Here is a 25,441-nt window from a genome sequence, read left to right on the forward strand (position 1 = left end):
GTAATCTCGCGAGAGCTGAGCCGCCCCGCCCGGACCCGCTCCCCCCCGGCGCCCCGCTCCCCGCCCCGCAGCGCTAATATGGTCGCCGGCGATGGACGCTCTCAAGCCAGGTCAGTGCGAGCGGGCCGAACGCCGCCCGCAGGCCGCCCGCGCTCCCGTAGGCCGTGCCGCCCCCATGGCGGGACCCCCGCGTCTCCCCTCGGCCCTTCCGGCCGGCAGTGCGGCGGTCCCGGCCCGGCTGGAGCGCGGCCCCCGCTGTGTGGAGGAGGTGCGCGCAGCTCTGTTCGCGCTCCGGCGGCCGCTGTGTGTGAGCGCGGTGTGTGGAACCAGGGAACCAGGGAACCAGGGCAGCTGTGCGCCGCGCTGCTGCGGGCCCCCCGGTACCGCCCGGTACCGCCCCGCCGGAGCCGCTTTGTTCGCCGCTGCTCAGCGCCGGCCTCTCCGCCCCGCTCGCCCTCCGTTATCCCTGACCGCCGCGGTCGGGCCTCTCCCCGTTCCCAGGTGCCCGCGGCCCGGCGGTGCTCGCCGTAATTCGGGGCTGCGTTGCCCGCGGCGCAGCCTTTGTCGGCCGCTCGTGCTTTGCGGTGCTGTGGTGGCTGCGCGTTACGAGGTACCGAGGCAGACAAAGGGCGGTGTTGCGGAGCGGCGCTCTGTGGAGCGGGGCGGCCCCGCCATGGCACGGCCGGGTCCATTTTCTCCCCGCTCCTTGTGAACCGAATCTTAATTCCGTAAGCTCGGATGGGATTGTTCAGGTTTGCTGGACTGTCATTGGTGCTGCCCGTTTGGTTTGCCAAAGATTGGATTGAGGCGTTTATTTTGCGAGCCGATGGTCTTGAAGTGGCATTTTTGCTTAACGTGTCGGGTCTGTTCTTAGCCCGTTAGCTTGTTGTTAGCCCGGCACGTTACAAAGCATAAATCATGAGGTGTCTATCCCTTATCTGAGTCATTAAGTCCGTTCTGTAGATGGTCAACGAAGACAATAAAGGTCAGACGTGTTAAGGCTTCTGACTGTGCTGGTGATTTGCATGGCCTGTGCATACCTGGGAATATTAACATTCATCTCAATCACGCAGCTACCTCATCTTAATCCATTAAAACATCTCCATATGGAATTTACGTCAATCCCCCAGAGGAGGAGTATTTTTGGTAAAATCAGACATGAGAACTTGGTGTTCTATCAGTGACCAAGCCTTCTGTGGTCAACACACCCAAGGGCTGGGATGCCTTCCAGGGAGACCTGGGCAGGCTGAGCTGTGGTTAGGGAGAACCACATGAGGTTCAATAAAGCCAAGTGCAGGGTGTGCACCTGGGTCATGGCAACCCCCCTGCCAGTACAAGCTGGGGGGTGTAAGGATAGAACACAGGTATGCCAGCAGGGTAAAGGGAGGATCTGCACCTCTGCTCTGTGCTATGAGACCTTACCTGGAGTGCTGCATCCAGATGTGGGGTCCTGAGCACAGGAGAGACATAGACCTATAGGAGTGGCTCCAGAGGAGGGCTGCAAAAATGTCCTGAGCGACGGAACACCTCCAGGCTGAGAGCTGGGGCTTGTGCAGCCCAGGGACTCTGAGGTTACTTAAGAGTGGTCTGGGAGTATCTAAAGAGGCTGTAAGAAATAAGGGAAAAGGATCTTCAGCAGGATCTGTTGTGGTAGCACAAGGGGAAATTGTTTCAGACTAGAACAGGGGAGGTTTAGATTAGATGTAAGGACGTTTTTTGCACTGAAGGTAGCGAGGCGCTGGTTCTCTGGCTGCCCCAATATGTGATGGGTTCCACATTCCTGGGGGCATTCAGAGTCAGGGTGGGGGAACTCGGAGCACCTGATGGAGCTGTGAGTGTCCCTGTTTGTTGCAGGGGAGTTGGACCAGATGGTCTTTAACAGTCTCTAAACTCAGAAGATTCTATATCTGTAACTCTGTTGTGTTTTCTTCTTTTTCAGGAAGCCCTTACCAGCCCATAATTGAAGAACTAAGAAACTATCCACAAAAGAGGTTCTACAATGTCTCAAAGCTTGGAGGCACCAAGTATGGTAATGATAACTTCTGAGTTTGTAATGAGGGCAGTACCTGCAGTAAACGTGCACCACTTACTGCAGTGAAGTATGAGGAGGTGCAGTGAGTATGAGTTCTTAAAAACATGTATTTGAAAGCTTATAATTTTCTACCCTGTTATTGTTTTATGAAGTGGATTGAAAGCTTTTGCAGTTGCTGTGGAAGGGTGAGATGTGATGACGTACGAACAAGGCCTTTATCTCAGCATGTCATTAGTAGGCAATGTGTCACTGATATGTACCAAAAAGATTCTTTTACTGGGCTCTGGATGCCTCCTAAAAGAAATGTGATTGTGCAGTGATGTGGGATGGGGCAGAAATGCAGAAGAGCTATAGGTCACCATCAGCTGGAATGGGTGCTGCTGTTGAAGGTGATCAGAACATCTTTTTGTTATTCTCTTGGCTTTCATGTTAAACTCCTAAGACACTTGAGGTACATATTAGAGGTATTTGGGATCTTCTTTCAGTTGTGCTGCTTGGTGAAGATATATTTCTTAACTAAATATTGCAGAGGGTATTTCACTTCAGGCCCATGTTTGACAGCAGTAATTATGTCCCTGTTTTTATAGCAAGGAGGGAGGAGCTCTTTCTAATGCAACAAGGGCTGCTGCAAATTTTGTGCAACAGCTGTGTGCCCTTGCAAATTTCTAATGTAATACTGGAGTTAATCTTCCAAATGTGTGAGAGAAGGGGTAGAATGTTTCTGCTTGTTGCTTTGTCTGAGAAGCAGTGGAATGGTAACAGCAAAACCAGACCATTCTGGAGGTTTCTTTGTGGTTTTTTTATATAGTGAAAATTGAAACAGAAGATTCTGCTTCTATCTAAGGTGTCCAAATAGAGATTGGAGCTGCAGTGGAATTTGAGAACATTCACTGAATGAATCCAAGCAGAATAGGCTAAGGTGGTCTTTCTCTTCCAATAGAAATTGATGGACAGAAGTTGGAAGCCTTGTATGAACTGAATATTAGAAAAATATTGAATTTAGGTGCAGTGTGGATCATTCTGATAAGAAATCCATTATCTGGAGCTGTTAATTGATTTTGTTGCCGGAGCATTACTTTTGGTTCTTGCCTGTTTGCCCTCTGCCTTGGGGCTCTGACTGTGGTCTGACAGTAAGCGCCTGTTCAAGTTAATGAGATTTCTAATGCAACTGTTAATTCATTTATTTGTCGTTTTGTCTGGGGGGTGAATTTGGTTTATTTATTTATTTTCCTAGTGTTGAAGATAGTAATCTGTTGTAGGTTAAATGGTAGCTGGGAAGACCTTGGAGTGGGTTAGGGCAGAAGGGAAACCTGGACTTCTAGGCCTGCATCTCTGCTGGGACTAGGGCTGACTTGGACAGCCTTTCTCACTTCAGTCTGTCATAATCTGGCACAATCACTGTCATAATCCTGTGCCTACCCACCTTCCCTGCCACATCTTCATCCTTGTATCTGACTGTGGTATCTATTCCTGCACCTTGTGGCTGTTTTTGTGCTTTCACCATGCACCTCTCAGAAGGCAGGCTTCATCTCTGCAGTTCCCATCGGACTGTGAAAGACTGCAATTAGTGCACTTAGCTTTCTCTCCTTAGATTCAGCAAATGCAGCTCTCTCACAGCTGTGTGACATGTTCTGTAGCCCCATAGCCATCTTAGATGCCCTTCCCTGGGTATGCTTTGACTTGCTGAGATCTTCTGTGTTCTGGGAGGCCCAAAGCCACACAGAGCGCTGTGGATGCTCTGCTAGTTTGATAGTCCTTGGTAGAGTGAAATAATCCATCCTCTGTTGCTGGTGACTGTCAGCAATGGTCCAGGTAGTCTGTGGTGCAGTTATCAAAGGGGTGCTGCTTTGTATCTGTAAGGAATGAGTCAAGCAATTCTGTTCTGGTAATTCAACTTCTAAGGAAGATGGTGGTATTACAGATGGATCAAATATGTTTTTGATGATGTTTCTGTATTATTTTGAATGAGTTGTCTAGTTAGACAGCAGTAGATACCTTAGCAAGATGCATGATGAGAGCAGTAAGTCTTTATTAGCAGCTTGTAGATTAACTTAGTGATCAATGAATCTTGTGCTTTCTTAAGCCTCAACTGAGTTGTTCAGCTCCCTTCTTGCAGCTAACTTGTTCATGCTTCTCACTATTATCAAGTTATTTGCCTGCTTGAATGGTGATGAAAGAATGATATTTGGAGGGAAATGTGAATTCTTTGTTTGCAGTGAATAGTGATGCTTCTCCCTTTCTCCCAGTTCTTTCTCATTTCCAGTTCCCTCAGTTTCACCATGCCAGGAAGCTGTTTCTCCTCAGTACCTTAGCCCAGATCAGAGACAAAGCACTGGAAGTTATGTTGAGTGAAATGTTGTTCTTTGTATTTTAAGGCACATATCAGAAGAGTTTCTGGTTCTGAAATCAGTGTATTTTTTAAAAAGAAGAAAATAGCAGGCCTTGCTTGCTTTTGGCTTGATGTCATAGAATCGGAGAATTACCCAGGTTGGAAAAGACCTTGAAGATCATCAAGTCCAACTGCAGCCTAACCAGTACCCTAACTCTAAAAACCCTCCACTAAATCATATCCCTGAGCACCACATCCAGATGGCTCTTAAACACATCCAGGGATGGTGATTCAACCACCTCCCTGTTTATCCCATTCTAGTACCTAACTACCCTTTCTGTAAAGAAGTTCTTCCTAATATCCAACCTAAACTTGCCCTGGTGCAACTTGAGGCCATTTCCCCTCATCTTGTCACATGTCACTAGTGAGAAGAGACCTGCCCCACTCTCACTGTAATGAGATGGTGAAAGGAACAAAGACTTCATAGAATACTCTACTAGGTGTTGCCTTTCTCCCTTTCTTCTTGTTTGGTTGGTAACCCCAGCTCTAGATGCTGCCTGTGCATCTGCTGCCAGCACAGCATACCTTCCTAACTGCTGCTGGTGTAACAGTGCAGTCAAACATTGGCATCACTTTCTGTAACATGCACTCTGTACCACTCCATGTTTTATAATGAAGATCAAACCCAAAAGCAACTAGACAGTTTGTTTCTCATAGCTCTCTTCCTTCTAATTTGTAGTGAAGTGGACCTCCTTAGAAATGTGAAATAGTAATTTATAAAAAGGTAAATAAACTGGGGGTGTTGTACTAATTGAGCCAGTTATTTTGTGTTGCCCTAGATCTTCTGCCTTATTCCATACGAGTTTTGCTTGAGTCCAGCGTCCGTAACTGTGATGGCTTCTTGGTGAAAGAAACAGATGCTATGAACATTTTAGACTGGAAAACAAAACAGAATGATGTCGAAGTGCCCTTCTGTCCTGCCAGAGTCGTTCTTCAAGATTTTACGTGAGTGTTTGCATATATGAGTGTGTGAAAAACTTGCAAATGATCTGTGAGTAGTATGTGTACTTCAGCTTGGCAATAAATAGCATGTGGCTGCTGGATACCACTTTCTTTGTCAGTACAAGTGTATGCAGAGACTTAACGATTGTGTGTGATACAAGAAGAGGAATTGTTCCTTAGGGTGCCTCAGTTTTAGTGCAGGTTGGTGAAGGTGAAGCTGCTGGCCTACAATGGATGTTTCATGGGATTAGTGCCAAAACGCAAATGGAAATGGAGGCACTTAGATTGTAGCCAGATGGCTGGCAGTTCATTGAAACACAGAGTTTGTGCTTCAGACAACTGGAGATTAAATGCTGAATGCTTTACCAGTATGTGTAATCCAGTTGAAACGATGAATAATGCATATATTGAAGTCTCTGAAGATAATAACTCGATGTGGTTTGAGTGTAGCATAGCTGTAAGGACAGTCCTTCAGCAACTTGTAAATGTTAAATTTAAGATGTCTTGGAAACTAATTAATGATGTATTTATGAACGAGAGGGTTTTTAGAGATAAAGTGATGGTAATAAAGTAATGGGTTCTCAGGCAAAATAAAAATGATTTAAGTAATGCTGTTTTCTCTCTTCAGCTGTGTGCTTTAAATATACATACCAGTGTAATGGTAGCAGGACTGTTGGCTTCTGTAATATGCTGTGAGCTTCAGAAATGACTGGCTTTGTACAAAGAGTAGTAATACATCCTTAGGTGTTAAGGTTTAGCTTGAGTAGTGTTCATATACATCTTTATAAGGTAATAAGCATCTAAAAGTGATTTTTAAAGTGAAGAACGTCGTGCTTTTGAAACATAGCAAGGCAAAAGAGCAAATATAATTGTTTTCTTGAAGGTGTTGCTGTGTTTTTTAGGTGTGTTACCTTAAAACGTGCTGTTGCTTGTTGTGAATTAGTGCCAACTCTGTTCACTTCTAAAATCTGGAGAATGAAATAGTAGGGTTTTAACTTCTGAAGTAGAGCTCAAATAGATCTGGGCTTACAAAGAGGTTTGTGAGTTCGGTGCATGCATGTCCCTTGTTATTATACTCCTTTGCTTTTTTTCTCTGTCAGTGGAATTCCAGCAATGGTGGATTTTGCTGCCATGAGGGAAGCAGTAAAAAATGCTGGAGGAGATCCTGTGAAAGTCAATCCTGCCTGCCCAACTGATCTCACTGTTGACCACTCTTTGCAGATTGATTTCAGCAAATGGTAACGTATCTCTTTTTTTCTCTTTTCATGAACCATGCCCTTTACTGTATGCTAACCTGCCTGTTTCCCCTGATAAATCACTTCTCAAGTCTGGATCCTTGAAACTAGACCTGATAGTACCTGAAAAAGAACTGGTAAAAGTGGAGAAAGTAATACTGTTGAAGGAGAGAGAGAGTAAGTTTGAGATGTTATGCTTGGAGCTGACTTGGTAACCCAAATTCTGGGCAAGAAACTGCAGAAATAAACTGGATCCATCATGGTTTCCAGAAAACAGTTTGTCTCAAGAGAATGAGGCAGAGGCTGTAAGTTTTGCTTTGCCCTGTTTCTACTGTTAGAAGTTATTTTCTTGATTAGTATTGAATGCAGGTGCCTTGTCACAGCTCTGGAGAAATGGCTTGGCAATCCTATTGGATGTACTGAAAGATTGTAGTTTCAGCTTGTAAGTAATGACTGTGACTTTATATCGGCCTTGATTTTACTGCAGATGAAAAAAGGGCCGTGGAGACAGCATTCTTGTAGGAGTCTGGCTAAGTATTACATCTGGAAGACTGACAGCCTGGATTTCTTCTCCTGACAGGCAGTAATGTGATGAGAACAGCCTGGGGCTGCCTTGCGCTAGAGAGATAATGCTGCAGAAGGAAACGTGAATTTTACTCCACGTTTGCTGAATGTCTTCCACAATGTAGTTCATCTCCACTCCTGTCCCCATTCATCACAGAGCCTTCCCCAGCTCGTGCAGCTGTGTAAATTGCTTGAGCTTCTCCTGAATTCCTAAAAATTCAGGAGAGAGAAAGCCTGTAGCAAATGGGTTTGGGTGTTTGAGGCATCCTTCTGTAGGCTGTCCAGGTACATGCAGGATTTCAGCTGGGTTAGTAGCTCATGGTGAGAAGCAGGAATGTATGAAGTGGTGTTGCATGTGTGGTGTTGCAGTTCTGTCCATTCTTGTGTCTGGAGGGACAGCTGACTCAATTTCAATGGGGCCAGCCTGAAATTATCAGCAACACCAAGTGCTGGCAAGAGGTCTCCCAGTGTGCAGCTTTGTTACGATAAAGCGTGTCACTGTCCTTTGGCTTCTGGAAAGCTTGCAGGATCTGAGCAGCTGCTGACCTACGATAAGAAACCCTTCTCCCCAGGGTGGTTTGTGCTGCTTTCATACAACTGCCATCTCCTGCTGATTGTAGGCACATGGAATTAAGACAAGGTATTCTCTAAGGCCCTGCAGTATTCTACCACTAGATAACTAAATATCTTTGTGTGCTAAAGCAGCAGAGAGCAGGGGATTTACTTAAAATCAATGATTTGTTTTAAATGTTTGAGTGTTTGCTATAGCCTTCCCCTCTCACCACAACTACCTTCTTATCTCTTGTGGGAAAACAGTGTTGCACAAGTACGGGTAGCATACTAGATGGACTTTATTTTTTAAATAAAAGTAAATTTCTGCTTTCTGACTGAGTTGACGTGAGCATCAAATGTATCTGAACCTTTGATAATCCATATCAAAAGCCATCTTGAATAGGAAAGCCTCATTTCTTTCCTTGAGAAGTCTGTCTTGTAAATCATTCTGACATGAACTTAAGGAATGTGTAGTACTGCTCTGGAGTAAGAAACGTGTGCAGCTTATTCCACTGCTTGGATGAGGCTTGACCCACCCCTTCAAATGTTAAAGCCCTGAGTTTAGCCTTTGCAGTGTGGTTTATAAGTGTTTCTGATCTGTTGTGACCAAATGGAAGGAGTTAACGATGTTAAGTGGTGTTAAAGCTCCAGGCAGTCCAGGGCAGTTCACTTTTGGCAATTACTTTGCTACATTTAAGGGAGCTTATTCAGTGAGAGTTAGCTTTGCATTAGGATTGGGATAAAATAAGATCTATTTCTTCTTTTTTTAAGTTATTTATCCAAAAGGCTTGTAGGGCGGGGATGGCAAATGAAACTGACATTCTTCTTCTGTTCAATGCTGCAGTGCAATACAGAATGCCCCAAATCCAGGGGGCGGTGAGTCGCAGAAGCCAACAGCAAAGCTTTCTCCGTTGAAGGGACAGCCGCGGAAACTGCCGTGCCGGGGTCAGAGCAGCTGCAAGGGGCCATGCAGTGCTGGAGAGCTGAACCGTGCCTCAGGGCAGTTCTCTGCACAGATAGAGAACACACCTATCCTCTGCCCTTTTCACCTTCAGCCAGTGCCTGAGTATGAAAACTTACTCCTTTGATTATCTGTATCCTTCTGTGTTGTTAAGCTCTGCTTGTGGCAGTTGATAGGGATGTGATTTGGTAAACAGCGCAGATGGCCCTTTGTGTGACTGCCGTTTTTAATTGCATTTTGAGACCTCCATTAATTACCAGATAAGCTTCAATGAAACATTGATTTTATGGCTAAAAGTGATTGATTTATTTATTTTCCCACCACAGGCTGCCCAGGGCCCCATCCAGCCTGGCCTTGAATGCCTCCAGGGTGGATGGGGCATCCACAGCCTCTCTGGGCAGCTGTTCCAGCACCTCACCACTCTCAGAGTAAAGACCTTCCCTCCCTCAATTTAAAACCATTTCCCTTTGCCCTGCTGTTATCTGCCCTTTCAAAGAGTTGAACTCAGTCAGTCATCTGAAATTCACGTTCTTCTGGTGTGTAATGGCACAGGGGAACCTCATCTATTTCTTTTCCAGATTCTCAAATTATTAACAGTTCACTGTGTCCATTCAATGTGTGACAACTACATGTAATCTTCCTCCTTTCAAGTGCAATTCCTTTTCTCTTGTAGGCTGTTCAGATATCTACCTCTTTGAGCCTGACTAGTGTAAAACTTAAAAGCTGGTTGTGTTTGTAATAGATATGCAAATGTTTCTGCTCAGTACAGGTGTGGGAATGCAGAATTAGTGACTTTTTGGCTGTACTGGTGCTTCTGGCAGGAAACCAGTGGTGTCATTTGTTAAGCTGCAGTTTAATGATGACTGTCCTTCAGGGCTCTGTAGAGCAGTACGCTGCTAACCTTGACACCTCACAGATCATGGTGTGTAATGAAATACAGCTCTAATACTGAGGGTTCTCTTTCTTCCTGCTGCAAGGCACGTATATTCATAGAATCAGTCTTCAAATTCAGTTTTGTTTGGGTTGAAAGGGACCTTGATGATCATCTACTTCCAACCCCCCTGCTATATTCCCTTCCCATTCTCCTTCTCAAAGCAGAGGTTATTACTTTTAAATTGTGGATTACTCCTTTGGAATGAGTATCAACATCTTAATAAATGTAACTTACGATATCAAAGTTCATGTTATTATACTCTACTGCCTTTCATCAAACAAGCAAAAACAACTTGTTAGTCTTTACTTTGAAGTATTTTATGATGGTACTTGTGAACTTGTTGTCTTTCTAGGCCTGAGACAGTATTGAAAAATCAAGAGATGGAATTTGGCAGAAACAGAGAGAGGCTTCAGTTTTTTAAGGTATGTCTGTGCATCTTTTTGTATGTTGCGTGTTTTGTTGGGCTTGAGTTCCTGTTTTATTTGTCTCCTAGTGTTCAAGTTTACATAATGAACGTAGCTTGTCAGGCTGTAAATCTGAGTTTCATGTATGGGTGTAAAATGGTCTAGTAACAGGTTTATGAATTTCAGTTTAAAGAAGCTGTAAATCTAGCTGCCATGTAAAGGGGAGAGGATGTTCAAGTCTGATTGGAAAAAGTGGATACAGATTGGTTTGGTCTTGTCAGTGTGAATGTACAGGAATGTACAGGACAAAGTTAACACTTATTAATCATGAGCACTGGGCTGTAGATCACAATTTGCTTTTTGGATAACAAGTTTGTTTATCCATGCTTGTGTTGCAAATCTTACTGAAGCTAGAAATATTAAATGGAAGCTGATATTGAAGCATTGCTACTCTCAAACTAGGCAGCAGTGCCAGCAGACTTGTTTTGAATACAAATATTGTGGTAAGTATCAGCTTCGTTATAGCCAGGGATCTGCAGTGTTGGTGTTTGATCCTCATCCGCTAATTGAATGTGGTTTAGGAATCCAATGAAATGATCTAAAAATCTTTTCATGTAAGTAGACTAGGAAATCTTCAGGAAAAGCTGCACATCAGCTTGTATGTATGAAGAGGGAAGTAACCAAGCTGGATTTTGTTACAAGCCTGCGTGGCAGTTTCTTTTGTAGCTATATGGCATTCTGAGCTTGCATGTAGTAAGGTACTGGTATAAATTGCTTCCTTAGTCACACACAGGTATGTAAAACCTAAACTGAAATCTGTGATAGATGTTAATGCTAGTTCTGTTGTCTAAATATTAGTCTTGGCTGTGCTTGAAAATCAGTTGTGTGAGCTAGAAATTAAAAGCCTTGTATAGTCCTGCATTTGGGACTTAGGAACTACTGAATCAGCCTTCAGCAGAATTGAGTGTATGGGCTTGTTAACCATTTAAGAATGCATAGGATCCGAGGAACTCATGTAACTGTTGGAATCATGAGCATGAGGCACATATACAATGCAATAGTACTTGCTATATATCAGCTTTGTTGTTTTCATTGTGTTCCAAAAAGAATGGAATAAATCCCTGAGAAAAATCTCTCTCTTTTCCTCATTTTGGAAAAATAACAGTGGAGTTCAAAAGTTTTCAAGAATACTTCCATAATACCACCAGAGACTGGAATGGCACACCAGGTTAATTTGGAGTATCTATCAAGAGTTGTATTTGACGTGAAAGATTTCCTATATCCAGATAGCGTGGTTGGCACAGATTCTCATACAACCATGGTAAATGGCTTGGGTATCTTGGGCTGGGGTAAGTATGCTAACAGTAACTTGACAGCAGTTTGAAAGGCTTACTGAGGCATTACTGAGCAATGCTTTCTTCCTGATTCCTAGAGTTGTTTCAGGCTCAGTTGTGAATTCTTCAGAATGTGATTTTTTTGTCTTGACTAACATTTCTTACCATCAAAAACTGCTTGATGTAATTTAAAGAAAATAGCAAAAAAGAAAACCTGAAACCTTTTGATATCCTGGTTGTTTTTTGTGCATGGACTATAAAGCTTGGATTAAGATTTTCTTCCTTGTGGAAAGCAAAGCTTACATATAGAATGTCTTTCTAGTGAAGTGTGGTCAAACAACTTCAGTAGTATTGGTTTTTTATGTGCAAATGTTTAATAAAAAACACCTTCTTGCTGCAGCCTCTAGACTTATAGGAAGAGTTTTATTAGACTTGAGAACTTAGAAATATTTAGTGTTTACTTAAGCTGATGAAAAACAAGGTAATATTCTCACTGCAGGTGTTGGGGGAATTGAAACAGAAGCTGTGATGCTGGGGATGCCGGTTACTCTCACTCTGCCTGAGGTGGTTGGGTGTGAACTGACGGGCACAGCCAGCCCACTGGCTACGTCCATAGACATCGTTCTAGGCATTACAAAGGTGAGTTCAGTGTCTGCACAGACGAAGCAGTCCGTGGGTTTTGAGAAGTGAAATCCTGTCAGGATTTTTGGCATGCCTTTAGTTATAGTAATGCAGAAAGATTCCCACAATGTCCAAGCGTTTTTACTTAATAGTCCTCTGGAGTGTTTGTCTTACAGTGTGTTGCTTATAGGCTCTCTTAAAAAAGCAAAAGAAGAAGAAGAGCCCATTTGTAGGAGAGCAGCAAGCACACAGAATCCTTCTTTTCTATTTTTTTCTATTTCTTTTTTGACAGCATGTAGACTTCTCTTCAAGCTCAAACTTCTGGGTACCCTTTTTATCTAAAGTGTTACAAGACAAAAGTCCCATCTGCTGGTACAACTAAAAAATGTATCTTCTGAAGCCAGGGCTTTGCCATCATGGCACAGAACTTCCTGTTCTAGTCATTTGAGAGCCAGTGTTAAAGCATTTAAGAGCTTTGGTTGCTTTAAAATGTTCTTTCTGGTGTGATGCTTTGGGAAACATCCACCTGTTTTTTCCTTGGACATCTGAAGAGCGCAACTGCCAATAGAAGTGTGTCTTACAATGTCAACATCCAGCCTTGAGTTTAGTACTCAGTATTTCATAGGTTGTGGGTTTTTGTGCTATTTGCAAGATGCATTGCTTCCATTGTTTCTTTGCATACCAAATGTTGTGTTCTTTTAAACAGCATCTTAGGCAAGCTGAAGTTGCTGGAAAATTTGTTGAGTTCTTTGGGAGTGGAGTTTCCCAGCTGTCTGTGGCAGATCGAACCACAATAGCAAATATGTGTCCTGAATACGGTGCTATTCTGAGCTTTTTCCCTGTTGATAATGTGACGTTGAAGCACTTAAAGCATACAGGTAAAGATGAAATCCTAGAAAGACATTCACTGTAATAGTTTCACATGTGGTAGTGCAAAGTCAAATGTCCCTACGAAACCAAATCAGAATAATGAAACAGTGAATCAAAACACAGCATGTTTCTGATTTTCACTGTGATTTCTCCCATTTGAAGACTTCTATTGACACCTTAAACTAAGGCAGAAGGATATGCATTCCTTGTCAGGCTAGAGCTAACAGAGAAGACCACAGGGTAACAGATAAGAAGAAAGCTTACCTGAACTAGTAAGCCCTTTTGATGCTGAAATCTGACGTATTTAAGCATGTTTAATAACAAACATGCACGGGTCGGTCAGCAAAAGCAAACAAATCAGATTTCTCAACAGTGGCCAGTAATGCTGGATATGATCAGCTAAACATGTGATCTGTCTTAAACAAGTAAATCTTAATATCAGAGAATCTTCATAAACTTAAGGGGCAAATCCGTAAGTTTAATTAGCTACAACTTCTGATGTTTAAAGAGCTTATTTTGTTCCTTGATATGAAGAGAGAAAGTTAAATAGACAAAAAAAAAACAGATGCACCACCACCCCATATTGTAATTTATATATTGTTCCTGAGTAGTTCCTTTGGGAGTGGAATATGAAGTGGTGTGCCTTGGAAAAAAAAAGTACTTTGAATGTTCAGTTATTGAATAGAAGTGTTAATTTCTGAGAGTTATGCAACTTTCTTATGCTTAAATTTACTAAGGTTTCGATGAGGCCAAGCTTGAGGTTATGGAAGCATATCTTAAAGCTGTGAAGCTATTTAGAAGTGATGAGAGTTCTTCCAGAGAACCTGAGTATTCCCAGGTATGCTTGAAATGACTTATTGCTGTATGTTTGGTTCTCATAACAAGTAACTGCTGTGGATTTAAGTTTTGTCTCCTGCTGTGATTTTTGGTACTTCATTGAAGTTGCTCTTATTAACTCACAGTTCTAAGCAGAAATTGTTTTCAAGGCATGGTCAGGTGTGGGGGGGGAAGAGGAGAAGTAGGATAATGTTCATTTCAACTAATGGGAATGGCATGAATTCAAGATCTGTACTTTATGCAAGTCTTAGGGATGATGGAAAAGTTAGGAGTAATGATAAAGCACTTTGAATAAGAACCTTTTGAAGGTTTGGCTGGATGGGCTAATTTTACAATGGAAGGCTGGATTCCACCTCAGAGGTGCCTCCTAACCTGTGCTTTCCTGTGACCAACAGTCAGGCACAATGAAACAGCTAGTTCTAATGTCACAAAACAGGTTCTGAGCATTTCTACAGAGAGCGTTAAATACAGTGCGAAACTGGGACTGATAATGTATGTTTTTCTCTTTTTAATTTCTCTTTAGGTAGTGCAAATTAGTTTAAGTTCTATAATTCCACATGTCAGTGGCCCCAAGAGATCCCAAGATAGAGTGGCTGTCAATAACATGAAAAGTGACTTCCAAACCTGCTTAAATGAAAAGGTTTGTACAACTGCTGTGCTCTTCAAAAGGTACTTCTTACAGTCCACATAAATGTTATTTATTCCCTGCACACCTGCTGAGCTCTGGTTGTTGTTATACGAACAGATAATCTGAAGAAAGTCTTCTATTGCTCGACAAGAGTCCCTGAGGTAGTAGCTGGTAAATCCTAGGTGTGCTTGTCATAAACGTAACATTGGAAAGTCCTTACTTGACCAATGTAGGTTGCTGGGCAGGGAAGGCATCAGAATTAACTAGTTTAAGTTCAGGGAATTTTTATTTTTCTCAGTTTTTTAAACAGCTGCATTTTACTTATTTTCCCAAACTTCACAAGAAGTAAAATCATCTTTTGTAAAGAGATGCAGGAATACTTCCAGGATTTGAAAATACCTGGTGTTATAGGTCTGTAACTTCTTTCATCCACCTTAACTTAGCAAGGGATTTTTGCTTGAAGCTTAACTTCACTTCAGAGGACACTCCTAAGCTCATTTTTTGCTAAGTAGTATGCATAGGCATCTAAGAATACAGCTGATGTAGGAATGACTTCATTTTTTTTAGTGTTCCTGTTAAAGTAGTATTAAAATTGAAGTTCAGCAGCAGCTTTAGATCAGAAATGTTTCCAATTAGTTTCAAAATTGTGTCTTGGCTTGTACTGAGATGTATGCTACAGAACGATGTGGTGGGGACAGATCATAGCTGATGGTGGATGACAGTGCTGAGGAGCTGGAGGGTGCAGTCTGCTTTTAGTTGCAGTCCTCTTCCAAATAAAACCTCGGGTATGGCTCTAATTCAGGGGGGAAAAAAAAGTATGAAATCTGATGTATGCTCTGAAGGAATTAATCTTTCATTTGTAGCAGGAAGTGTGTGTGAGATCAACCACACTTTGACTGGCATTTGTTCACCATTGTTGTAGTTAACCTAATGGTGAAGAAAGAGCACAGTATATATGGCAGCACTGTATATATGGCAAGTGAGGTGAACTGAGGGCTTTTTTTTTTTAAATCTCTTTAAGGCTCCCTAATGGGATAGCTGAATTCCTCTAAAATAAGGATTCACTTTGTCTACCTGCAGTATCGTACTTTGTGTAGTGGTTTTTTGTGTGTTTTGGATGGAAGTTGGCAGCCCAGCCTGCTGGGGGGGAGGGGGAGTTGGAGTTTGATCCTTAAGATCCCTTCCAACACAAGCCATTCTGTGGATTCTGTGAGCCTATAAATGTTTGCTAATGTGCTTTTCTGTTGTCTAGGCTGGTGTTAAAGGGTTTCAGATTGCGGCTGAAAAACAGAATGACGTTGTACCTGTTCAGTATGAAGGAAACCAGTACGAGCTATCTCATGGCTGTGTTGTCATTGCTGCAGTAATCAGCTGTACAAATAACTGCAATCCATCTGTCATGCTTGCTGCAGGTATGTTATGTCTGATGGAAGCTAACTGGACCTTTTTGTTTTGCCATTATTTACCTTCACTTTTGTAGGTTCTCTGTAATGACCTCACATTGTCACACAGCAGACCTGTAGATTTAAACCTGTATGTTCTGGAGGTTATGCAATGCAGATCTCTCTCCAGTAATGCAATCTCAAGGTTTGTGTCATAAGGCAGCATTAATAATAGTAATTCCAAAATTATTTGGTAACATTTGAACAGATGAGTTTTAGGGCTGTCTTCAAATGGATGCACGTATGGACACAGCTGTGGCAGGAGGTAGGCTTTAGCTTTGCCCTCATCCTGGATGATAATGGCTTGAGCACTGTGGTTAGCAGCGGTATGGGAAGAACATCCAGATTGCTGAAAAATTGCCCTATGCCTTTATCTCTAGCTGAGGAGTTGGTGCCCCCCCATCATAAGCTGTGGCGAGTTTTCCCAGAATGGTTCCATGTGCTCAGACCTTGCTGCTTTCCTTCTGTGGCTCAGGCAAGCTTTCCTTTGAGGCTGTGTGGCCTGTGTCAGTAAATGAGCAGATGCTGACTGTCAGTACCACACTTAGAATGTGGGGAAGTTTTTGTTACAGAAAATGTGCACCTGTGTATTAGGAATGAGAACTGAAATCTGGATTATATTGCTATGAATTAAGTAACTTAATTCACACAAGTAGTTGCTTCACTTTAATAAACTGAAGGTCCCATATTCTTTTTGCTTAGCTGAATAAGCTAGTATAATGTAGGCATACAAATACGAATTGTCTTTTTTTGTAGGACTTCTGGCCAAAAAGGCAGTCGAAGCTGGCCTGGAGGTGAAGCCCTACATAAGAACTAGTCTATCACCAGGCAGTGGAATGGTTACACATTACCTCAGTTCCAGTGGAGTATTACCGTACCTCAGTAAGCTTGGGTAAGTTTTGATTGCTATTTAAATCTCTAGAAAATAGTGTATGTGGGTGTTGTACAGGTTGGTAAATACTCTTGCTCTGCTTTTTGGGGTGGCTAATTTATAAGTTTGCCATTTTAATTTTGTGTTTGGTTGAAGTTAAGCTTCACTCCATTTTATTTCCACCTTACAACTTCATGGTGTGTACATCTTTACCTTAGCTGAACTCTGGCTTTCATTAAGAAGCTGTGTGTGTAAGTGGCCTTCACAGAATGCACTTAGTTCTATATTTCAGAAGTGGAAGCTGGATGTGAATTCTTCAGGGCAGTCTGTTAGTCTTCAGCCTGTGTTACTGTTGGGCGTGCTTTGGGTTGCTCAATAGCTGTAACAATTACACTGTCCATACAGCTGTGCAGTGTTACAGAATTACTCTGTGAAGAATGTTTCTGTCTTGGATTTTACCAGTACTTGCTGAACAGAAATATTTCACTTGGCTTAGGTTGATGGTTACAAGAATATCATCTTGTATCCTGTCTGCATCCATGAGATGTCTGACATGCAATTCCTAGAATGTCAAATTACCAAATGGGGAAAGGAAAAATTCCTCTTAGTGATTACTGCTTGAAAAAAAACGAGGCTGACAGATTGCTCTTCATCTCTTAATTTGCTACTATATTTATTTTTTTTCCCAATGTAGGTTTGAGGTTGTTGGTTACGGATGTTCAACGTGTGTTGGAAACACTGCTCCCCTTCCAGAAGCCATCAGGAATGCAATAAAGCAGGTAGAGCTCTAAGGCTTGTTGAATATAGAAACATAGAATCATAGAATTACCCAGGTTGGAAAAGACCTTGAAGATCATCAAGTCCAACCGCAACCTAACCATGGTACCCTAAACATGTCTTACCCTGTTAACTGATCAGGAGATACAGTATTCTGTGTAGAAGGCACTTCATTCTTGGTTTGGACTGTGGTGTGATGCTAGGCACACCTGCTTTCCAGAGGGAGACAAGGGTAATGGTTGTGTGAAATAGGTGTAACAAGTACAGTCTGTGTGGCATATAGATATAAATGCTAACATAAATACCTAGAGCCTAATCTTAGAAAAGATGTAATGCACAGGGATCTTCCAGACTTATGTCCTGGGCTGGTTTATATCAACAGTGTGTAAACAGCTGCAGCATTTTTCTCCTATGAAATAGTAGAAGGATGTAAGAAGTAAGACAGGACTTCGCTGAAGTGACTAAAGAGTGCATCAGCTGAGGAACTCCTCATGGGAAGAGGGAGGGCAGCACCTGAGAACAAAACGCCTTTGTGCTAAAAGTTTAGGAACGTATTTAAAGTGGAATGCAGAAAGTGCATCTTAGTCAACAAAAAATAATGTGAGCTGTTGTGGGACCATGAGGTCCTATTGAAATAACCAAGGGTCTGCCTTGCAGGGTGATATCATTGCCTGTGGAGTGCTGTCTGGAACGAAGAACTTTGAAGGGCGTCTCTGTGACTGTGTCCGTGCCAACTACCTTGCTTCTCCCCCACTAGTAGTTGCATATGCTATTGCAGGCACTGTTAGAATAGACTTTGAGACTGAGCCTTTGGGTGAGTATTCTGTACCTCTCATGTTTCTGTTTCTGATGCATGCCTACAACAGGTTTCTTCCTGTGCGTTTCAACATGCATCAACAGTGCATTTAAATAGAAAGCACAGCGAGCTTTGGTGTTGTAGTTTAAAACAAAATAAAACATTCACTTCACAGATGCAATTCTCTGAAAAGCTGTGTGTGTCTGTAAACATGAATGTATGTATAATAATAGTATTAAAGCCTTTTCTTCATTAGCATTCTGCTTAAAACCTTGCTTAGGCACTGGCTTTAATGGCAGAAGTATCTACTTAAGGGATATTTGGCCCACACGAAAAGAACTGCACACAGTGGAGGAAGAGTGTGTGATATCATCTATGTTTAAGGAATTGAAAGAAAAAATGGAGGTGAGAATGGTTTTTTATTCTAGACTAGAGTGCATTTTATCCTTGTTTCATAATATTTTCTGGTTGAATATAATTAGATTGCCACTTAATTCCATTACACTCAATTAGAATTTGACTAAGATGCGTATCATGTGTTAGCAATACCCAGTAAGGTAACTTGTAGCATATAACAAGTTCAAAAGAAGATCAGCAGTAAGTCTTCATTTTCAGAATGTAGGTAGGCCATAAATCAATATCTCTGGTTTTGGTTCCTGTGTAGAAAGGAAACAAACGGTGGAATTCACTGGAAGTACCTGAGTCACCTTTATTTCCTTGGGACTTGAAATCCACTTACATCAGATGTCCTTCCTTCTTTGATAAACTTGTGAGTATGTTGGGTCTACCCACTATGTACAAGTAACGGAGCAGCTATTCCAGTAATGCTTGATTGTATAAGTATTAGTAATTGATTGTATAAGTAATATATTTTATCATCAATAATGTTTCTCAGTACTCTAAATTCTGTTTGTGTAGTTGGAATGAGTTGAGTCTTTATATCAACGTGTCCTAATATTTGCAGAAATGTTTTTGTTTCTAAGGCTCTTGGTAGAAAAAAAACCTGTTTTGTTTCCCTTTTTCCCCAGGCCAAAGAACCGGTTTCGCCACAGCCGATTGAAAATGCCCATGTCTTGCTCTACTTGGGAGATTCTGTAACCACAGATCACATATCTCCTGCCGGAAGCATTGCGAGGAGTAGTGCTGCTGCTAAGTACCTGACTAACAAAGGGTAAGGTCTGCCCTGAGCCTCCTCTTCTCCACACTGACCCATCCCAGCTCCCTCAGCTGCTCCCCATAACACTTGTGCTCGAGATACCCCACAGCTGTGTTGCTCTCTTCTGGACACACTGTAGGGCCTCAATGCTCTTCTTCTAACAAGGGGCCCCAGTCTGAATGCAGTGCTCAAGATGTGGCCTCACCACTGCTGAGTACATTGTAAAGGTGTATTATGATCAGTATCAGTGGAGTGTGACAAAGCTGTAGCCTGCAGTGCAGTCGGTTTCTAACTTGTATTTCATCTGAATGAGTAGTGTTATGAGAAAGGGAAAAATTGATAAACCTCTACTCCTAAGTCTGTCATTTGATTTGAGGAAAGCTGTGACTTTGGTGCAGTGTTTATTGATACATGTGCTGTTAGAGGATTAGTAAACATGCTTCTTTACTGTGGCAACTCCTGCATGATTCTTCTGTAAGCACTGTGCTGTTGTTCATAATGCTTCATAATGAAATAGTAGATGAAGCATTTAAAATTGCAGCTTTACTTATGAATAATCTAGCAATGATTTACATGTTCATGATTTATAATAATTGTATTTGATAAAGAGTTCTTTACATCTCATGCTGATAATGCAGTGCTTTTGAGCAATGCTGCAATACTTAGAATAATCATGATGCTATTTTGAAGCGAATCATTTCTGAAACAATGGTTTCCTTCTGAAATGTTACTTTTATTTTAGACTCACACCTCGTGAATTCAACTCGTATGGGGCTCGACGGGGTAATGATGCTGTGATGACAAGGGGCACATTTGCTAATATCAAGCTTCTGAACAAGTTCATAGGAAAACCAGCTCCTAAAACCATTCACTTCCCATCAGGACAAACAGTAAGAATGCGTATGAAGCTGCCTCAAAACTATGATATGGGTTAAGATCTCACTTGCTCAAACTGTTTACTTTTGTTGTTCCACAGCTAGATGTGTTTGAAGCAGCGGAGCTATACCAGAAAGAAGGCATTCCTGTAATTATTTTAGCAGGAAAGAAGTATGGACTGGGCAGCTCAAGAGACTGGGCAGCAAAAGGGCCTTTTCTACTGGTACTGCTTGTCTGGTTTTTGATATCTGTGTTTTTTGGTGTTGTGGGGTTTTTTATTATCTAAAAGTATTTTTATAATGTTTAATTTAGGGCATAAGTGTTTAGGAACTATATTCAAGGTTGAATGTAATGCTGCATCTTACTGAATAGTAATTTATGTTAAAACCTTTGTGGAGGAAAATGACTGGTCAGAAGGGTAACTCTGAATTCGATGACCATGTGAGATCATTTAGGTCTCCAGATTTCTTGAGATAAATTGCACGTCCAGTGCTGGCCGCTTATTGGATTCCGTAGAGTATTTAGAGGTTTCTAGAGTTTTATAATAGCAAACTAATTTCCAGTAATATTCAGGATATGTTTTGAGTAACCCAGTTACTTTTGTACAGCTCCAGAATAAAGGAAGCAACCGTATTCCAGCTGGTGCTTGTTCCCAGTCAACTACAGCACAGTCACTATGCATTCCGAAACTATTTCATACTGTATGTGTTTACTGAGCTTTATTTGCTGCTGTCTAGATGCATAGCTAAAATGTTCCCTACTTGCAGGTTTCATACAAAGTGCTTGTAAGCCTGAATTGCAGGACATTCTACATAAAACTGTTTGAAGCTCACTTTTGCATTTAACTTTAACTGGCTGTACTGAAATACAGAATTGCTTGTATCTTTGCAGGGTGTTAAAGCTGTCCTAGCTGAAAGCTATGAAAAAGTCCATAAAAGTCAATTGATTGGAATTGGAATAGCTCCACTTCAGTTTCTTCCTGGAGAAAATCCAAATACTTTGGGTCTCACTGGCAGAGAGCAGTTCTCTATATTATTCCCTCCAGAGCTGTCGCCCAAAATGACTTTGGATATTAAGGTATATCTTGCAATATCCTTGGATTTCTTACTGAACATGCTTATGATTAACTTCTCGTGCTTTCAGTCCTGATGATTGGAAGCAGGAAAAAAATACTTTATCTGCTTTGAAAGTAAAAGTAGTTTGTTTAGTTTGAAAGTAGTTTGGCCTGGAGTTTGTACTGAAGTACAAATGTGGGTGCTATGTTAGAGTAGAATGGGGAGTCTCATCTCATTTGGGTTCTTCAAAAGACAAAGGCACAACTACTTGAGGGAGGCTTCACCTTTCTATCCTGTGTCAGGTGTCTGTATGGTAGTATTTTGTGCCCTCTCAGGTGTGTAGCACAGTCCCAGCTGGATCAGAACTGTGTGGTTGGGTTGAGTCTTCATTCTGCTCCCAGCAGTGTCTCTGCTGAGCAGTGGTAGATAATCACATGGAATAGGTTTGTGTTAGACAGAACTTGGTTCTAATATGCTAACTGAAATAAGGAAAGTGAAAGGAAAACTCCTAATGGGTGTTTCTGTTTGCTTTTGTTTTGAAGACAAGCACTGGAAAAGTGTTCAGCGTGTTTGCCTTGTTTGAAAACGATGTGGAGATAACTTTATACAAAAATGGTGGAAGCCTAAACTTTGTGGCTCGAAGATTCTTATAGTAGCTACTGACTGTATGGGTACCTCGCACTAACTGGTAACTCTGAAAATGCCTTGTGTGAACCCAGGAATCTGTACTGTGCAACTGCAGACAGCCCTAGTGTGCTCTAAGTTACTTCGTCCATGGATGTAAAAGATTGTGAATCATTGTAACTGCGACAAGATCCTTCCTGATTTTAAATAATATTCTAATGGTGCTATTAAACATTGCTAAAATCGACGTGTGTTGTGGCAGAGAGAGCTGTAAGTATGGAGGGGATGTTTTCTCAGACCATTTTGTAAATAAACCGTGTGAAATCTCAAACTGATTGTGCTGAAGATTATTATGCAAGAAGGTTTTCTGCAGGTGTTTCCACTTAGTTTTTGCTCCTGTAAATCTGTGTACTGCTGTTGGTTTAAAGGTAGCAGATGGTATGGAAGGTTAAAGGCCAAACAGATGGGTGTTTAGGTTGTTTTTTTTTGGCATCCAGAGCTCGAAATAGATCTTTGGTTTTGAATGTCTTGCCCCTTCAATGATGGGTACATAAGGCCCACTGTGTCCCATACTATTGTATGGCATTATATCCCTTCCGGATCCAGATGGAAAACTATCACCCCATGCAATGCTGTGGGCTGTAGAAGTGTGATGTTTTTCTGGGCAACACCTCTGCTTGTGAGAGAACGCCCGCAATACGTGGTTGGTGTTGAAGTGCAGCTCCAGCCCCAGCATTCTGGTGTCCTTCTGTTGAGAACTCTGTCAGATCTTCCTTAAGCTTGTCCTTCATAGCGTTGGTTTTTACTGTTAGTGTCTGATCTCACTTGCCAGAAGACTTCCCCTCGGTATTTTAACCTTTAAGAATTTATATTGCGACTCTTTAATTACTCTGCTTTACGTGCAGCCTGTGTCCAATCAGTTACACTTGTCACATGTTAAATTGCTGAGGTAGCCATGCTGCCTTTTAATGCTTTGGGATGTTTTTTAGTTTGCAGCTCTTCCAAACAAGCATCAGATTCCCCTGCTGAAGGTTGCAGAGTACTGAACAGATTTGGCTCGTGGCAGCTCCACTAAATCTAATTATGAGCATATGGCTTATAAAAACCGTTTTGTATTTAACTTCACAGAAGATGCACAGTTCCCGCAGAAATGCTTTTGTTTTACCACGTAACCACTGAGAGCTTCTAATCTGTGCGGGTTTGTCTTTACTGATAGCTTCGGGTATTTCTGTGCTGCTGTATCTCGAACAGCTTTATAGTTACCACTTGTGGTTACAGAGTGATGGGTTGCTTTGGGAGGACAAAGCTGCAGAAAGTTGCCTAGGAGTTGACAAGGTTTTGCTTTTAGATTTTTGCTCTTGATCAGCGCTGTCTTAATTGTCCTAACTCGCCAGAAGACTACATTAGTTTCACTGTGTGTGCTTTCAGTCTCTAACGAGATGCTAAGTCAGCTGACGTGCAGACTAACACGTGCACCATTGGCATCCTTAAATAGGGTGCTTATGACATGCCTCACAGTCTGAAAAATAAGAAAGCCTGACACGGTTATATCAGCGCAATGTAACTTTGAGAGGGTTCAGCTGCAGAATGCAATTCCATTGATGTAGTTCTGATAGCTTTATTCTTTTACTGGATGAAATTCCATAAGGTTTGAAACTGTCTAACCCGTTCCAGTCATTTTGCTGTGTTTTTCTTTTAGCTGTGCTGAGAAAAGCTATTCCAGTGACTCCGTACCACTGACATGGGTAATAAATCAATGCATTTTCTAATGGTGCATCTGGCTGGTTGCTGAATGGCTTTCTGCTCTGTGCTACATTCTGGTAGTTTTATCAGGAATTGAGATCTTACTGCTTGTCTAACAGCATCTCATACTTCTTTTCCAGCTCAAAGGTATATTCATAATTGAAGAAAATGCATGTTCATAAGGAACAAATATGACACGTACTGATGCTTTGTGCAGGAGATAATGAAATACAGCTGCAAGGCTATGTAAGATACTTGTGCAACTGCTAGTGCTTGAGTGGGGCATGGCCTCCTGCCCTCCCAGTGCAGTGACACCCCTTGCCTCAGAAGGAGACAGTGATCCAAGCCATGTCAAGGTAAACCAGTATTGTGAAGTTAAGTGCAATTTCAAGGGCTGTGACGTAGGAGTTCTTGCCACCAGTACTCATCTCTTAAGAAGTGTGACGGTTTCATTACCATAGCAACTACTTAAAATCCGCTGCACTCTTATGCCTTAATATCAGTGAAAGACGGCTCCAAGTGTGGGTGCTGCCAGCCTGGAGGCTCCTGCTATCGTTGCTGCAGCGGGTCCTCTCCCAGCCATCCCAATGTCCATAGCATCTCTGTGACTGGTGCAGACTGATCCCCACCCTTAAGACGTGTATGCCTGAAGGTGGTAGGTGCTGAGGGGAACAGCACTGCTTATGTACCCATCTCTTGCTTCTCACGCAGTAGTGAGCTGCCATGATCCAGGTCATGTTCCTGCCCCCTCTTCCCTTGTGCAGCAGGGAGTGCCGTCAGGTCAGTAACTTGGCGCTGAAGGCAGGACGTTGAGCTTTGAGCTCACTGCTAGGATCCTGTGAGCTTAGAGATGGGCAGCAGCGAAGCCTGCTTCTGGCAGTGGCAGGATACAGTGCAGGCAGAGGATTGCTGCGATCACACACACAAAGCATTGTTCAGTTAGACTTTCTAGTATCTTAAAGCATAGGAGAAAATACTCCTGTTTGAAGAAGTGACTGTGTTAGATGTATTTAACCTAGAGTTCTCTCTCCTGTTTGGTTTGGAGAAGAATCTTCCCGTTTTTCTAAACATTTACTCTTTGTGCCCTCCCAGATGATCAAGCTTTGGGATAGTGTTGATGTTTATACATTTTACACCTAAGTTTAAGGACATGAAATTTTCCTGTATATCAATCGTATTGCAAATCAATGTCTGCTGTTGAAAGCCAACAAAAGAGTCTAAGTTTTAAGGTCAGTGAGTATTGTATAGCTATCTTACCAGGAGTTCAGCTGATGACAATTGTGCATAAAATGTTACTGATACTGTAAATTATTTTTAATAAAGAAAGTTGTATCACAGTTCTTGTATGTTACCATGTATTTCAAATAGGAGGCGTGAACTGATGCTAACGTGGCACTGGTAAGGATGTATGAAGTCATGGGGGAGCAAGGAAAAGGGTGTAATTGTGCATCCATTGGGTTTGCTCAGTAGGAACATCTTTCTCATGGCTTCCAAAGCGTGCTTTATTGGTTTAGAAGGAGGCTTTCCGTGTTAGCTGAGCTTCAGCTCTCCCTCTGGATGTTCCATTAGTCGTTTGCCTTGAAATAATTTGTGTATTTTTCTTCAGGACAATGTCTGCTCTCGTTTAGGATGTCGCTCAGGTGGGCTCCTGCTTTGGGGTATGTTTTATGGCAGGTAGTGCTGGGATTCCCAAAAACTGATAGCTGTGCATCCTCCACACCCAGACAGGCAATGTGCACGTGGTGTGGGTCTGTAACGCTGCAGCCGCGTGTTATGTTCTGCTCTGGCTGTAACCCAG

At 42.1% G+C, this 25,441-nt stretch overlaps 1 protein-coding gene across 1 annotated transcript; it reads left to right on the forward strand.

The window, feature by feature from the left end:
- Positions 1-24,980, forward strand: IREB2 (iron responsive element binding protein 2). The gene is made up of 22 exons (XM_072345421.1): positions 1-110; positions 1,940-2,029; positions 5,201-5,366; positions 6,464-6,601; positions 8,559-8,780; positions 9,962-10,031; positions 11,179-11,362; positions 11,847-11,986; positions 12,675-12,846; positions 13,576-13,676; positions 14,199-14,315; positions 15,556-15,715; positions 16,502-16,637; positions 17,311-17,395; positions 18,051-18,207; positions 18,470-18,594; positions 18,854-18,958; positions 19,218-19,360; positions 20,088-20,235; positions 20,322-20,444; positions 21,113-21,298; positions 21,819-24,980. Exons 1-22 carry the CDS (start codon positions 92-94, stop codon positions 21,927-21,929), a joined length of 2,898 nt encoding a protein of 965 aa, XP_072201522.1. The 5' UTR covers positions 1-91; the 3' UTR covers positions 21,930-24,980.
- Positions 24,981-25,441: the final 461 nt, after the last annotated feature.

This window comes from Excalfactoria chinensis, chromosome 10, assembly GCF_039878825.1.
Source record: "Excalfactoria chinensis isolate bCotChi1 chromosome 10, bCotChi1.hap2, whole genome shotgun sequence".
In the NCBI taxonomy this organism is placed as follows: Eukaryota; Metazoa; Chordata; class Aves; order Galliformes; family Phasianidae; genus Excalfactoria; species Excalfactoria chinensis.